Source organism: Copadichromis virginalis, linkage group LG8, assembly GCF_057382275.1.
Source record: "Copadichromis virginalis isolate Kocher_CV1m ecotype Utaka linkage group LG8, C_Virginalis_male_GT1.1, whole genome shotgun sequence".
NCBI classification, from domain to species: domain Eukaryota; kingdom Metazoa; phylum Chordata; class Actinopteri; order Cichliformes; family Cichlidae; genus Copadichromis; species Copadichromis virginalis.
Genome location: NC_140625.1, coordinates 15,284,041 through 15,297,960, shown reverse-complemented (window position 1 = coordinate 15,297,960; position 13,920 = coordinate 15,284,041). Strand labels below are relative to the sequence as shown.

Below are 13,920 nucleotides of genomic sequence, written 5' to 3'. Positions count from 1 at the left end.
TTATCTGAGTCTTACAACAAACAATTGATAGATTGATACATATATACCATCAGAACAGTGTACATCACTGTCACAACAGAGTTTATTTTCATTCAAAGGCTTTATGATTTTTCCTATAATGGTGGGCCAGTGTCTAGTCAAAATGCCCGGGACGATTTTTTTGTCCCAGTCCAGCCCTGTATGCAGCTTATCTGCAGTCTGGTGTTACCTACATCTTCCTATTCAGAAGGCAGAATTTCCGAGTTCTGAGTACATTCGAAAGCACCACGACTGCAGTTTTTGTGTTGGATGTAAAAAGCAGGCTAGGATAGAATCAGGCGTGGGATTTCTCTCGTGGAAATGTGCACATTATCTTTTCCTTTCTATTGGTAGGTGGCACAGTGCACTTGTGGCAAGTAAGCAAGCTAGAAGACTGGCAATCTTGCTGGGTATCCAGTTACGGAAGCAACACATTAACAAGAGAATTCTGAGTAAAACCAAAGTTACTTTCCCTAGTAACTAGTTACTCTGAAAGTAACGAGTAACTTGAAGTAACTGAGTTACTTTTGATAGAAGTAACTAGTAATGTAACTAAGTTACTAATTTAAAGTAACTTACCCAACACTGTTAGTTTCCATATAGAAGTGAACAAGGCTGGACTGGGACAAAAAATCGGCCCGGGCATTTTGACTAGAGACCGGCCCACCAGGATAAAGATTGAAAATGTGACGTCATTCAGGGGTAAAACCGCAAAGGATTCTGGGAACTTGTGGCAAGAGGTACTAGCGCACGCAGGCTTTCAATTGAACTCAGTTACACAGCGATAAAAGAAACACAAAAAATGGCAAGAAGCTGTTGTATTATTAACTGCAACAGCCGGTCGCATGACAGCCACGGGAAGCCGATCGTTTTTTTTTTTATCGGATTACGTCGTTGAAGAGAAATGTTTTAAGCCATGTTTCCGAAGTAAGAGCCGACGGATGGTCTGGATATACCAAATATAACGTCCCAGAACCCTCCAGCTCACATGTTAGTCTGCTCCAAGCATTCCCACAAAGGTCAGAGTTTTTTAGTCGTTAATACGTCATTTTTCTTAACATAATTGGTGATATAGGTTACAAGCAAGTCTGGCGCTGAACAGAAATTGTCGCGCTATGCTCCGTTGTTTATTGTGCATAAATAGTAAATTGTCCTGACACAATATTGCGTTTCACTTCTGTTATTGCCATGGTACATTGACAAAAACATATACTTTTATTCACAGGGTAAAACAGTTGTTTTGTATCACTAATTGTCCAGTGCGATTACAACATACAATATTATTGTCATTGCTACATTTCTGTAATGCTACCAGAAATTATTTCCACTACTAATTAATTACCGTTGAGTTCAAAGGTTATATTAATAAACGGTTAACGAATGTGTATTTATGACGACGATTTGTGAGACTGGTAAACTTACCTGTGTGAATATGTGTGTGAATGGGTGGATGACTGAATGTAGTGTAAAGCGCTTTGGGGTCCTATGGACTAGAAAAGCGCTATACAAATGCAGGCCATTTACCATTTACCATTTACCTTTGTTCATACGATGGTCTTTCGTTCTACACGGTGCATTTCAAGGTCCTGTACCCATCCGTTGGTAAACTGTACCTGGGCTTGTTGCAGTGACCTGAAGTTACTAAACTTCATGAGTGTATGCACTCACTCCAAGAACCGTGTATTTATAAATATGAGCGTGGTGAAAGTTGGGCAGCACGCTAACGTCTTTTGTCCCTCTGTGTGCTCGTAAGGGTCTGACCCTTTCACACCTTTGATTTTTTCCTCGTATCTTTTCTTTGTCTTTTCGTCGAGTCTGTCTTTGTACGGACCGGCATTGTTCTCCTTTTGTTTTGTACATTCCTTTTTTGTGCGGCAAAGAAAAAACAAGAAGGTATTGGAACCGGAGAATGAACGTTTTGTGGTGCTGCAAATGCTTGCATTTGATGCGGTACTTGGATTGTTTTGCCACGAGTTCCCGGCATGCAATGCGCGAAAATCACGTGATTGCTAAACAAGGGGGCGGGTGCATTCGGCCTCCTCGGCTGTAATTGGTCCAGCCCAGAGTCGATCATGACCAATTGGTCAATCCAACACCTTTCATTATATATACCCTTCCTAAAAAAAAATAAATAAATCCATCGGCCCACAAAAACAAAAAATCGCCAGCGGCCCACTGGGCAAATGCCCGGTATGCTCGATGGCCAGTCCAGCTATGGAAGTGAATCTCTTTCTTAATTTGTTCTTTGAAGTGAGGATCATTCAGTAAGCTTGAATTTAATTTCCAATTATTGAGTTTTGGTTGCAGGTTTAAATCAACAGACAGGTATACTGGTGCATGATCGCTTAAGTCTATTGCTCCAATTTCACAAGTGTTTATTTTATCTTTATTTTTCCCAAAAGTTATGAAATAATCTATTCTTGTGTATAACAAGTGCGGTGAGGAAAAATAAATATAATCCCTTTGGTAGGGATGCAAGTCTCTCCATATATCAATTAGTCCCACCTCCTTCATCAATGTATTTATATTCTTAATTAATGTTTTAGTATTCTGTACTTTTCTATTGGAGATATCTAGCTTTGGTTGTAGATGTATATTTAAATCTCCTCCGCAAATTAGAAAACCTACTGTCTCTGTTACCATCATATCTCTTAAAGAAATAAATATCGCTTCCAGGGGGTGCATATATATTTAACAACGTGACTGGGTTCCCCTCAATGTTTCCCCTTACCAAAATATAACGTCCCTCTTTATCACTTATCTCGGATATTTTTTCAAAGAGTAATTTGCTTGATATCAGGATAGCCACTCCTCTCCTTCGTCCAGTTTTATAGGAAGAGGAGAAAACTGTTGTATAACCCATTCTTTTCAGTTTTTCATGCTCCTTACAGTCTAGATGGGTTTCCTGTAGATACACTATTTGTACTTGTTCTTTCTTCATTTTTGTTAAAATTTTATTACGTTTAATTGGATTCGACAGGCCATTTACATTATATGATATGATTTTTACCTTGTCTTTGAGCATACCCTTACTATTTGAATATTATTAATGTAACAACGACATATACTATCAGACCACTCCCTAAACATACATAAGCAAGCATTAATATTAACATTAAAGCTGTATAGAACAATAGCTACAGAAATAAGCTTTATTTGGTCAAAGAAAAAGAAAAAAGAAAAAAAAGACTTCCAACTGTGGGGTCCCCGATATGACCCTAAGTAAGCCCCGATAAAAAAGGGGGCTTCGAGGGGGGGCCTCTCTCACCTCTATGTGAGACAGGGCCTTCCTTAGCCAGCCGGCCAATGTCCATTCTACTAATAGCATAGGTAGCACGTCCGCCTATTTTCAACTTCTGCATTGCCACTTCAATATATTGTTTCGAGATAAGAAGTCTTTACCAGTGTATATGGCTAGTTTCCTCGGAAGACACTTTAATGACATTAAACTCACCACCTGTTCCCTTTATGCCTCAATTTTTCGGTGTTCCACTCATTCTTGCTCTTGACGTCTAAATACTCGTAGTCTTTCCTTATAATCTCGGGTCTGGTCTTTTTTTACTTGGCTCCGTGTTTTCCTTTCTGTGCGCCACGATAAACGTTGGATCTGTTCCAGAAGCGTCTCCGGGCATTTGATGATCGTCACCGGGAATCCCCTCTTTACCATATCACCTGTCGCCTCCTCCACCAAGCCGTATAGCACTGTTCCCTCGGGATAAAAGACTCTCATCTTTGCTGAAAAAGGAGTTTGGAATCGGATTTTCTTGTCTTTTAACACAGCTTTCACCTCTGCGTATTCCTTTCGCTGCTTTAAAATCTCTGGTGCATAATCGTGATCCAAGTTAACCGTCTTGCCTTGGTAGTCAAATCCACGCTTCTGCCAGGTCAATTTCAATATTTCTTCTTTCATTCTGTAACTAGACAGTTTGGCAACGATTGACCGTGGCGTCACTCCTGGCGGTGGTTTTGACATCAACGCGCGATGTGCTTTTTCCACTCGCAGCTCCGCGGAGTCCACCAACTCCAGATTCTGTCGTAATAAACTCTCCACAAATACGACCATTGATGTAGAGTTGTCTTCTGACCCCTCCCACCATATATTCGAATGTTTTCTCTTCTATACCGTCCCTCCAGGTCTGTCAGTTTGGCATCCATCTCAATATGCAGTTTGAGCATCTCTGTTACTGCTTCCTCGTTAGCTTGTATTTGAGTTTCTACATCCACTATTCTTTCTTCTACCTCTTCCACTCTCTTGTTGGTTTTGTTTATTTCCTCTCTGATTTCCTTCAATTGTGCTCCATTATCTCTTCTGAATTCCCTTAATTCTTGGAGAATAAGGTCCAAGCTTGCTATGCTAGCGTGTTCTTTTGCTTCTGCTAGCATATCACTGTCCTCTATGACGCTACCAGCTGGTGAGTTCTGGCCTTCTCCGTCTTCCTCGTGCGATTCATGCTGCGTAGATTTCTTACTATTTTTAGTTCTTGGCATCTTGTAACCCTTATTCAGTTGTCTTATTTTAATAAGAATCTTTACGAAATCGGGTCTCTATGGGCTATTTTTAATTAAGGCGTCAGGTACACGTTCTCCTATGCTGCTATCTTGTAGCTTTCCAAACCGGAAGTCGATACAGAATACTTTGAGTCTGAACCTTTACTCCCAGCATCTTTCATTATTTCAGAAAAACCCACCGACTGCAGGTTCACTGTGTGAGACTTAACGTCCTCATCACTAGTTAACTCAGAAAAACCCTTTGACTTGGTAGGAAGACACAGTACAGAAGTACAATGGTTGGTGGCTGCAAATAATGGTGGGTTGGTTATCCCAGCGTTGCACTTTACAGACAATCCGTCCTGTACTGCGCTAAAAACCCCTGTAGAGCTGGGTGCTAGGTTAGTGCCGGCGGATACAGACACATTTTCATCAACGGCAACATTAGAACTGTTGATCGTAGTACCAGGTTCAGACATTGTCTGCTCAAAGCTTGCTGTACCAGGGTTAAACAACTCTAGAACAAGACAGTTATTGTTTGCATCAGTGCAACATTCAGGTTCAGAAGTCATGACGCTGAGGACACAGTCATCTTTATTGCTGTTAGGATTGTTAACTGGTTCATGGATGCGGCGAGACGGGACGTAGCGGTGCGCGACGGAGGCGAGAACGCCGCTTTCTCCTTGAAGCGGCTGTGGACAAAACCTGACTTTCCATGGCGACCGGCTCCTCGTCCTCCAACCACATCCGTGCTAGAAAGGCAGCAGGACACGAGTAGTCCGATCGAGGCGGCGAGGGCGGGGCGGCAGGTGCGAGGCGGGGCGGTTGGCGAGAACTCCTCCTCGGGGATGAGCCAGGGCTTCCAATGGAGCTCGTCCTCCCGATACGCCCGTAATACCTGCTGCCGCTCCTCCTCGCCGAAGTCAATAGCAGCTGGCATCTCCTTGAGCCGCGTAGTGCAGTCAGGCGGTGGCGAGGATGCAGAAGCCGATGGAGCGTGAGCCGAGGGGGTGTCGGCGGTGAGCCTCACCGTACCAACTCTGACTGCTTCTAGCTCACGAGGCAGCGGGGAAACAGAGCTACCGCATGGCTCTGGCGACGGCTCACGCACACAGGACAGCTGCTGTTGCAGGCGGAGTTGGATAGAGGAGACGAGAAAGTCAATGATGAGGGGATTCAGTGCCTCCCATAACCAAGGGAATACGGACACGCATACCCCTACTTGGCGGACTAACTCTTTCCGTTCCTCCTCTCTGGAACACTGCAGCCACTTGCCGCATAGCGACTCCACTGTCCGGATGATCTCCTGTTCTTGTGTCGCTGGGCATGGTCGCGTCGTACTGTCACGATATGCAGAGACAGGCCGTGCGGTGGTGTGTGTAATGGACCCAGGTGCGTACACAAGTGAGTAGACGGGAGTGAACTTAACAGAAAGCGAGCCTTTATTATGGCTGAAGACAAAGTGTACAAACAACGCAGGGATAGCGTGACTAGACTATAACTAAACTGGGAAAACTAATACTGTGACAAACTAAGAAAACTCAGAGACTAAGATGATCACTGAAAGGACTGACCGTGAAAACATGGAGGTGAGAACACAGACGACACGACACAGACTACATGAAACACAGAGACTAAATACACATGAGGGATGATCAGGGGAAGTGGCCACACATGGGAGCACAGCTGACACACATGAACCTAACGACAGGACAGAAGAGGTGAAACTAAATACACTGACATTTAATACAGACTTTCAAAGTAAAACAGGAAACATGGAGATTAGACATGACATGAACTAAACATAACCATGCAGACATGACTCATGACAGGTAGACGCACGAACCAGGGAGACGGAGTACAGGGGAAGATGACAGAAGCGACAGCATGAACTTGACAACACAAGACACAAAGACATAAACACATGAAGGGCAAGGGAGGCTTAATACAAGGGTAATATAATTACAAATGAGCTGGAATAACTTATTGAACCTAAACAAACAATAAACATCAAAATAGACTAAACACAAAACACTGGGTCGCACGACCCAGGACCATGACAGTAGCAAATGCAGATGAGGACTCCACCCAGCTATGTATCTGTCACGGACCCGGCTCTGGGGACTCGGGGTCCGTGGGCAGTGGGGACTGTGACTATTATTGTTATTGTTGTTATTATTATTATTATTATTATTTGGTGTGTTGTCTGCACTGCCCCTATGCACATCTGTATGTAGGCAGGTATGTGTGTGTGTGTGTTTTGCCTTTCTGCTGTGGCCAAGTTACAGGCACCTTCAGCCCTGGGGGCGTGGTCTAACTTGAGGGCTGGCCACACCCGAAATCCTGGCCGCACACCTGCTCCTCATCTGGGCTCGTCGGGGGAGCTATTTAGATGAGCGATGGAGCTTCCACCGACGCTGGATTATTGCGTTTGACTACACGTCAGTCTTCAAACAAGTCAAGTGTGAGTGTATGCCTGCTGGGATAAGTGTTAACGGCTGCCTCTATTGTTTTCCCCTCAGGAGGAGTGTGGGACGAGAAGGAGCAGTGAGCACGGGGAGTGCAGGGACACTGGGGCAGAGAGCACTACATGGGGACTTTTGGGAAGAAGACACTACACGGGAGTCTGGGAAACTGGGGATTTATTGTTGTTTACTTCACCACCTTGTAAATAAACACTGTTGCACTGAAGAGTCCGGCGTTTGGGTCCTATTTCCCCATCTCCCCACGGTCTGCCAGCCAGACCGTGACAGAATAATCCAGCCATTATGGGCCCAGCGGACTCAAGGACCGTCTCACAGGAGGAATTGCTCGCCCAGCTCTGGAAATACTGTCGGAGCATTATCCAGGCGGCGGATCCACATCAGAGACACATGCAGGTCGTATTTTTTGATGCCTTCCTGTCTTCAACCACCTGTTCCATGAGCTTTCTGGACATTGCAAAACTAATTCAAATTGTAACTGTGTTGAGGGCTAGCTCTAGCTTTGAACTGTTTGGTTTAGGCTGTCCTGCCTCCCTGGCAGCCCTCGCTGCCTGGTTTTTTCTTAATAGGCGGAAGGTTTTCCCACCGCCGCTTGCTGCTCACCTATTGGACCCTCCACTGCAAGGAGGACGGCGCCCTACTCCATCTCCTCTCACTTCTTCAATGACCTCTGTGTCAGCAGACCAAAGACCGACAGTGCTGGTCACCACAGTGAGTAAACCGGACCCTGTCATTTTAACTAATCCAGTCACAGATGAACAGGGGACAGGTTCCTTTGCCCCGCCAACACGAAAGAGACGGCACCGGCGTCATCCTCATCAAACCGAAGCTCACCTCACTCCTGTGGTTTGGGAAGAACCAGCTGACTCTGGACTGACCGTACGAGGAGCCGCGGACCCAGTGCTAGAACATGAGCCTGCCACTACAGACAATCGGGAGGCTGAGATTCTCCCCAGGGCTTCCCCAGAGGCTGAACTGGAGGCCTCAGTTGCCTCTGGCCCCCTGGAAATTGCTGAGCCAGCGGTAACATTGTTTTCCTCTCCACCCTTCATGTTGGACATATCACCCTCACTTCAATTAGCTGCCCAGCTAGTCGGTCAGTCATCATCTGTTCCACCTTCCACATCCACTGCTCTGCCACCACATCCACCGCCTGCTGCTGCCATGTCGCCATCGTCACCGCTAGGTGACCGGCTCAGCGTGCATGGGGATCTCGCGCCGCAGCCGGAGGAGCTCAGCGAGCCGGAGGAGCTCAGCGAGCCAGCTGGGGGGCCAGCGCCGCTGCTGGAGGAGCTCAACGAGCCGGAGCTGGAGCTCGGCGAGCGGGAGCCGCAGGTGGAGCTCGCGCTGCCCGAGCAGGAGCTCAGCGAGCGGGAGCTGCAGGTGGAGCTCGCGCTGCCCGAGCAGGAGCTCAGCGAGCGGGAGCTGCAGGTGGAGCTCGCGCTGCCCGAGCAGGAGCTCAGTGAGCGGGGGGAGCCCGCGTCACCAGCTGTGGAGCTCAGCGAGCCGGAGGTGCTCAGCGAGCCGGAGGTGCTCAGCGAGCTAATGCTGGAGGAGCTCGGCATGCCGAAGGAGCACAGTGAGCCGGGGGAGCCCAGCGAGCTAATGCCGGAGGAGCACTGTGAGCTGGAGCAGCTCAGCGAGCCACCCACTGAGAAGCCCGCACCGCTGCTGGCGGACCTCAACGAGCCGGAGGGACCGGCGTTGCCAGCAGAGGAGCTCAGCGAGCCTGGTGAGCCCGCGCTGCCACCGGAGGAGCTCGGAGGTCCGGAGGGATCCGCTGAGCCAGAGCTGGAGGTCGGCGTGCTGGAGGGGCCGCCACGTCCAGCAGCCCGGCCGCCACGTCCAGCAGCCCGGCCGCCACGTCCTGCAGCCCGGCCGGTACATCGAGAATCATGGGTTGTGCTGAGGCGGGAGCTACAATGCCGCCGCCACCGGACCCGTGGCCGCCCGCCGGAACTGCAACGCCGTCGCCACCGGATCCGTGGCAGGCCGCCTGAAGCGTTCTGCTCCCACCACGGGGTTGGAGGTAGGCCGCCCGAACGGTTTTCCCACCACTGCCTGACCCATAGCGGGTTTTGCCTGCTTGCGGTCCACTGGGTTGGCCGCAAGAACTGTTGCTGCCACCATGGCAGTGGTTGGACTTTTGAACTGGGGTTTTCCGGCCCTCCGTCCTGTTTCCCCCCCGCCGCCCGCCCTGGGGTGGTTGGGTTGTGGTTTCTGTTGTGTTTTGGGTCGTCGGGAGCCGACCCTTAGAGGGGGGGTACTGTCACGGACCCGGCTCTGGGGACTCGGGGTCCGTGGGCAGTGGGGACTGTGACTATTATTGTTATTGTTGTTATTATTATTATTATTATTATTTGGTGTGTTGTCTGCGCTGCCCCTATGCACATCTGTATGTAGGCAGGTATGTGTGTGTGTGTGTTTTGCCTTTCTGCTGTGGCCAAGTTACAGGCACCTTCAGCCCTGGGGGCGTGGTCTAACTTGAGGGCTGGCCACACCCGAAGTCCTGGCCGCACACCTGCTCCTCATCTGGGCTCGTCGGGGGAGCTATTTAGATGAGCGATGGAGCTTCCACCGACGCTGGATTATTGCGTTTGACTACACGTCAGTCTTCAAACAAGTCAAGTGTGAGTGTATGCCTGCTGGGATAAGTGTTAACGGCTGCCTCTATTGTTTTCCCCTCAGGAGGAGTGTGGGACGAGAAGGAGCAGTGAGCACGGGGAGTGCAGGGACACTGGGGCAGAGAGCACTACACGGGGACTTTTGGGAAGAAGACACTACACGGGAGTCTGGGAAACTGGGGATTTATTGTTGTTTACTTCACCACCTTGTAAATAAACACTGTTGCACTGAAGAGTCCGGCGTTTGGGTCCTATTTCCCCATCTCCCCACGGTCTGCCAGCCAGACCGTGACAGTATCATTTCAAAAGTTCTAGAAACTTCCAAGAATTAAAAAAGACAGTAAAACTGCAAAAACAGTCATGAATAATTTTAATTGTCTTTTAATAAGACCAGGAAAGTGACAGTTTTCTTCATGTTCAAGCAATACAGTTCAGTACTAAAGACAAACAATGTGCATCACTGATAAGTTATTCTCTGGGAAAGTTACACACAAAGCCTTCATAAAAGAATCAGCATGTTTTCTTTTTCCATTTTCCACTTCAACTGCAATAGTGGCTGCACCGATTTAGCCAAAATAAAGTTTACAATAGTTTAAAATAAATACAAAAAATAACAAGGACAAGACAGTCCCCTGATCCTTCAATCACCGTTTGGTAAACTAAACTATGTGCACATGCCAACATCAAGGCATATCTTCACGTGTCACATTCTTATAATGCTGGATTTCATAACTACCAGAACTACACTGCAGGTGCATCTCTTTGTCAAGTGTAGCTTGGCAGCTCAACGCGGACGTGGAACATGCCTCAATTGTTCAGACCGTGTTGGCCTCGCAAAATGAAAACTTGTGCATGTCATTGCTTAAAGTAAACTTGAGGTGCAAGCATGAGGTGCAGACATACAAATGCAAATCTTTAAACAGGTTAAAGCTTTGTAGCAGGTAGCCATAATCAAGAATAGCAGAGATAAGTAGCCCTCACCTTAATAAATTATTCTTCGCACTTTTCGTGATTATGTGAAACATAAAGAGCTACATTAGAAATCAGCAAAAGCCTGTTTTAATTAAATAGGGAAAGAACGCATGTGCTGAAGGGAGGCACGTTTGTTGACAATGTCCTCTTTCTATTTTAGCTCCAACTCCAGCCCAATGTAAGACTGAGAAGCAGCAGGCCCAGGGAGAAGCAGGTTGTGGAGGCAGAGGCCTTGATGCTCTGAGTCCAGACTTTCTGTGCAGGCTGCAGGCTTCTGTAGACGTTTGTCATGAGTGGTGACATGCTGTCGTTGAAGTGCAGTGTGGTGCTGAAGAGGTCAATCTGGTCATGAGACATTTTTTGTTTCCAGTTAACTCCATGAACCACTATCAGGGCATTGGTGCTTGCAACAATGACAATTAGGAGACACAAGGAAGAAATGAAATAACACCTACCAGATCTTTACTGACTTTAATTGGTTCCTTAAAAACGGTCCAGACCACCGCCTCATTACAAGCTGGGGTTGTCAAGGATCCGAGGTAGCGGTAATACTTAGTGCGATCCACACCAACGAGCAGGTCGTCCAGGGAAAACCCGGCTGCAATGGAAACTTTCTGGCCTGAGGACAGAAACAACATGAAGGAACTATAAATTACAGAATTTAGAGGCAGAAACAGGAGAGGAGGTTGTTGGGTTTTTTTGGTGTGTGTGTGTGTGTGTGTGGGGGGGGGGGGGGGGGGGGGTTACCAAAAATGTTACCTTTTTGTGTGATGTTGGCCAAGTAAGAGGTCAAATTGCGCCAGCTTTGTGGCTGGCCAGTTGAGTTACCTGGCATTACCTGCAAAAAAAGTTTATTTTACATTGTCATACCCATCTAAGATGTGTAAACAGTATACCAACAACCCCCCACCACCACCCCAAACACACACACACACACACACACACACACACACACGCACACACACACACACACACACAGGCACACACACACACACACAGGCACACACAACAATGACAATGCAGTGATTCCAAAACAGAATAACACAGCAGGCATTGCATCATCTCGTGCGCTGCTTCTCTCACCTCAATGAAGAAACCAAGAGCTGCGAGTCCGGTGGAGTCTTTGACGGCTAGACTTGTATTCCCATTGTAGGATGACTTGCTGTTCACAATATGCAGCTGGGAAAATTCATAAATTCATAAAGATCATACAGATGTTTGTTTGTTTGTTTATTTTATTTATTTATTTATTTTTACAATTTAACATGTACAAGATAAATGTACAAAATAAACGTTAAAAAAATCTGTACCTCCATAGGATAGCGCTTTCCATCTACTGTATGCTCTGCGCCGGGCACAGAGGAGCCATTACCCCAGTGCAAGTGAAACTGCAGGCTGTCGTATTGCTCGGACAGGTCCCCTCCTGAAATCTTAACTCCGCTCTTAAGGGTCACTTTGACTGGAAGAAGGAGGAAAAACAAAAACATGGTGAAGTTACACCTAACCTGAAAGAAGTAAGAGGAAATGTTCAGGTCCAAGGCAGTTTAATTGTAGAGAAGAGGGGGGCGCTGAAATCCAAGTAAGACATGTTGTCTTTTTTTTCTTTTTCAAATTATTATTACTATTATTATTATCTAAAAAACACGAGATGACACTTTTGTGGCCTTACACCCGGTGTTTACCTGTGTCGCCAGTATTTTCTATGGATGTCATTGCGGAGGTGTTGTCATACTTGAAAAAAGTGAATTCAGTCAGTTTGTTGTTCGGTGTGGCTGATGCTGAGACGATGTTAATGGGTGACTGTCGGCTGCCGCTGCAATACTGGGGGGAAATTCTTGGCCAGGTTGTGTCATCTATAAGCAGAAAGGGCACATAAAGTCACCGGAGAGCGGTCACCCAGTGGGCCACATGGAATAGATAATGGAGATATTGGGTACTTACTGCAGGATGGGAGATGATAACACCAGGCTAGATAAAAAAAAAAAAGATGGGGTTAAAACAGGACATTCAGATTCCCTTATGTAGACAAAAAGCTCTTAAGTGAATACATACCTATAGAGTCCGATGCGCAGTGAGCGGTGGGTAGGACGCACACAACAAACGCAACAACTTTAAACCACTCCATCTGAAAAGAGCAAAAAGCCACATTGATTAGAATCGCACATATTTAAAAAAAAAATACATTAAATTAAATTAAAATACTTTGAAAAAATGTAAAACACAGAAATAAATGAATGAATTTATGAATTAACATGTTTCTGTATGGAATGACAAATTTACCTATATAAAAACTTTCACCATTCAATTCTAAAAATTAACTAATGCTAAAATTTCAAATGCTGCAGTTAATAGAGAAAAGAATGCAACAAATGCAGGTTTCTAACTGTAGCCACTTCACCTGAGCAGCACAGTGTCTTACCTTTGATGCACCTGTGCCTCCGTTCAGCCTGTTTTCAGATGCAGCTCACCTCACCCTCCCTCTTTTTATTCCCTCAGTGCATCCTGCTGCTGGCTGGACACCGCCTCCATGTAACATGTGAGTTGGTCTTTATCTCTCCGCAATAATTTCGCGGAAGTACAACGGAGTATTAATGCGACATTAAGAAAAAAAAAAACATTATCGATCATTTTGAGAATAAAGTCGAAATTTCGAGTTTAAAGTCGTAATTCTAGATTACACTCGTTATTTCAAGACAAAGCGGAATCGCACTTCAGAATCGGTTTGCGTAACAAGAAAATAAATACTTTTTCTTTTGGCACATTGACAAAGTGTAGGTGTCATTATAAAAAGGTGAAAATATGAAGAAAACTGCACCTTGGGCAGACGGAAAAAACACACAACTTTGGACAGAAAGGTTACGTAAAGGTTATTACAGCCTCGTGCAATAAATATGATGCATGTTTTATAACAAGACGGCTGATAAATTTAATCCAAACAAGGCATTTTGTAAAGGGTACAGCAAACTTTTTCTTCAAAATAGTTTCGACTTCAATCTCAAAATGATCAAAATGATCGTTTTTCTTAATGTGGCCTTAATACTGTGTCGTGATGATTAATGATCTCACTTTTTTCATTTATTGTTTTACACAATCAGGAACTGTTTTGTTTTTGTTTTGGTTTTTTTTTGTTTTTTTGCCTGTCCCGTTTGGCTAACGACAGGACAGAAGAGGTGAAACTAAATACACTGACATTGAATACAGACTTTCAAAGTAAAACAGGAAACATGGAGATTAGACATGACATGAACTAAACATAACCATGCAGACATGACTCATGACAGGTAGACGCACGAACCAGGGAGACGGAGTACAGGGGAAGATGACAGAAGCGACAG

The 13,920-nt window shown here is 46.0% G+C and overlaps 2 protein-coding genes across 2 annotated transcripts; one reads left to right on the top strand and one right to left on the bottom strand.

Moving 5' to 3' along the window:
* Positions 1-8,039: 8,039 nt before the first annotated feature.
* Positions 8,040-9,846, top strand: LOC146703013 (uncharacterized). The gene is made up of 2 exons (XM_085467308.1): positions 8,040-9,596; positions 9,678-9,846. Exon 1 carries the CDS (start codon positions 8,040-8,042, stop codon positions 9,243-9,245), a length of 1,206 nt encoding a protein of 401 aa, XP_085323434.1. The 3' UTR covers positions 9,246-9,596; positions 9,678-9,846.
* Positions 9,847-9,966: 120 nt separating this feature from the next.
* Positions 9,967-13,089, bottom strand: LOC146703012 (carbonic anhydrase 4-like). Its single transcript, XM_085466119.1, has 9 exons — positions 13,005-13,089; positions 12,638-12,710; positions 12,527-12,553; positions 12,268-12,438; positions 11,896-12,044; positions 11,669-11,764; positions 11,345-11,423; positions 11,041-11,204; positions 9,967-10,927 (listed from the first exon to the last, which is right to left on the bottom strand). Exons 2-9 carry the CDS (start codon positions 12,708-12,710, stop codon positions 10,742-10,744), a joined length of 945 nt encoding a protein of 314 aa, XP_085322245.1. The 5' UTR covers positions 13,005-13,089; the 3' UTR covers positions 9,967-10,741.
* Between the last annotated feature and the right edge of the window lie 831 nt (positions 13,090-13,920).

Excerpts from the sequence above, each read along its gene's own strand:
- LOC146703012 (XM_085466119.1), bottom strand. The coding sequence starts at position 12,710 with ATGGAGTGGTTTAAAGTTGTTGCGTTTGTTGTGTGCGTCCTACCCACC. Across the intron at positions 12,554-12,637 it reads CTGCGCATCGGACTCTATAG|CCTGGTGTTATCATCTCCCA; the intron begins GTATGTATTCAC and ends TTTTTTATCTAG. Across the intron at positions 11,205-11,344 it reads GGCCAACATCACACAAAAAG|GCCAGAAAGTTTCCATTGCA; the intron begins GTAACATTTTTG and ends TTCTGTCCTCAG.
- LOC146703013 (XM_085467308.1), top strand. The coding sequence starts at position 8,040 with ATGTTGGACATATCACCCTCACTTCAATTAGCTGCCCAGCTAGTCGGT.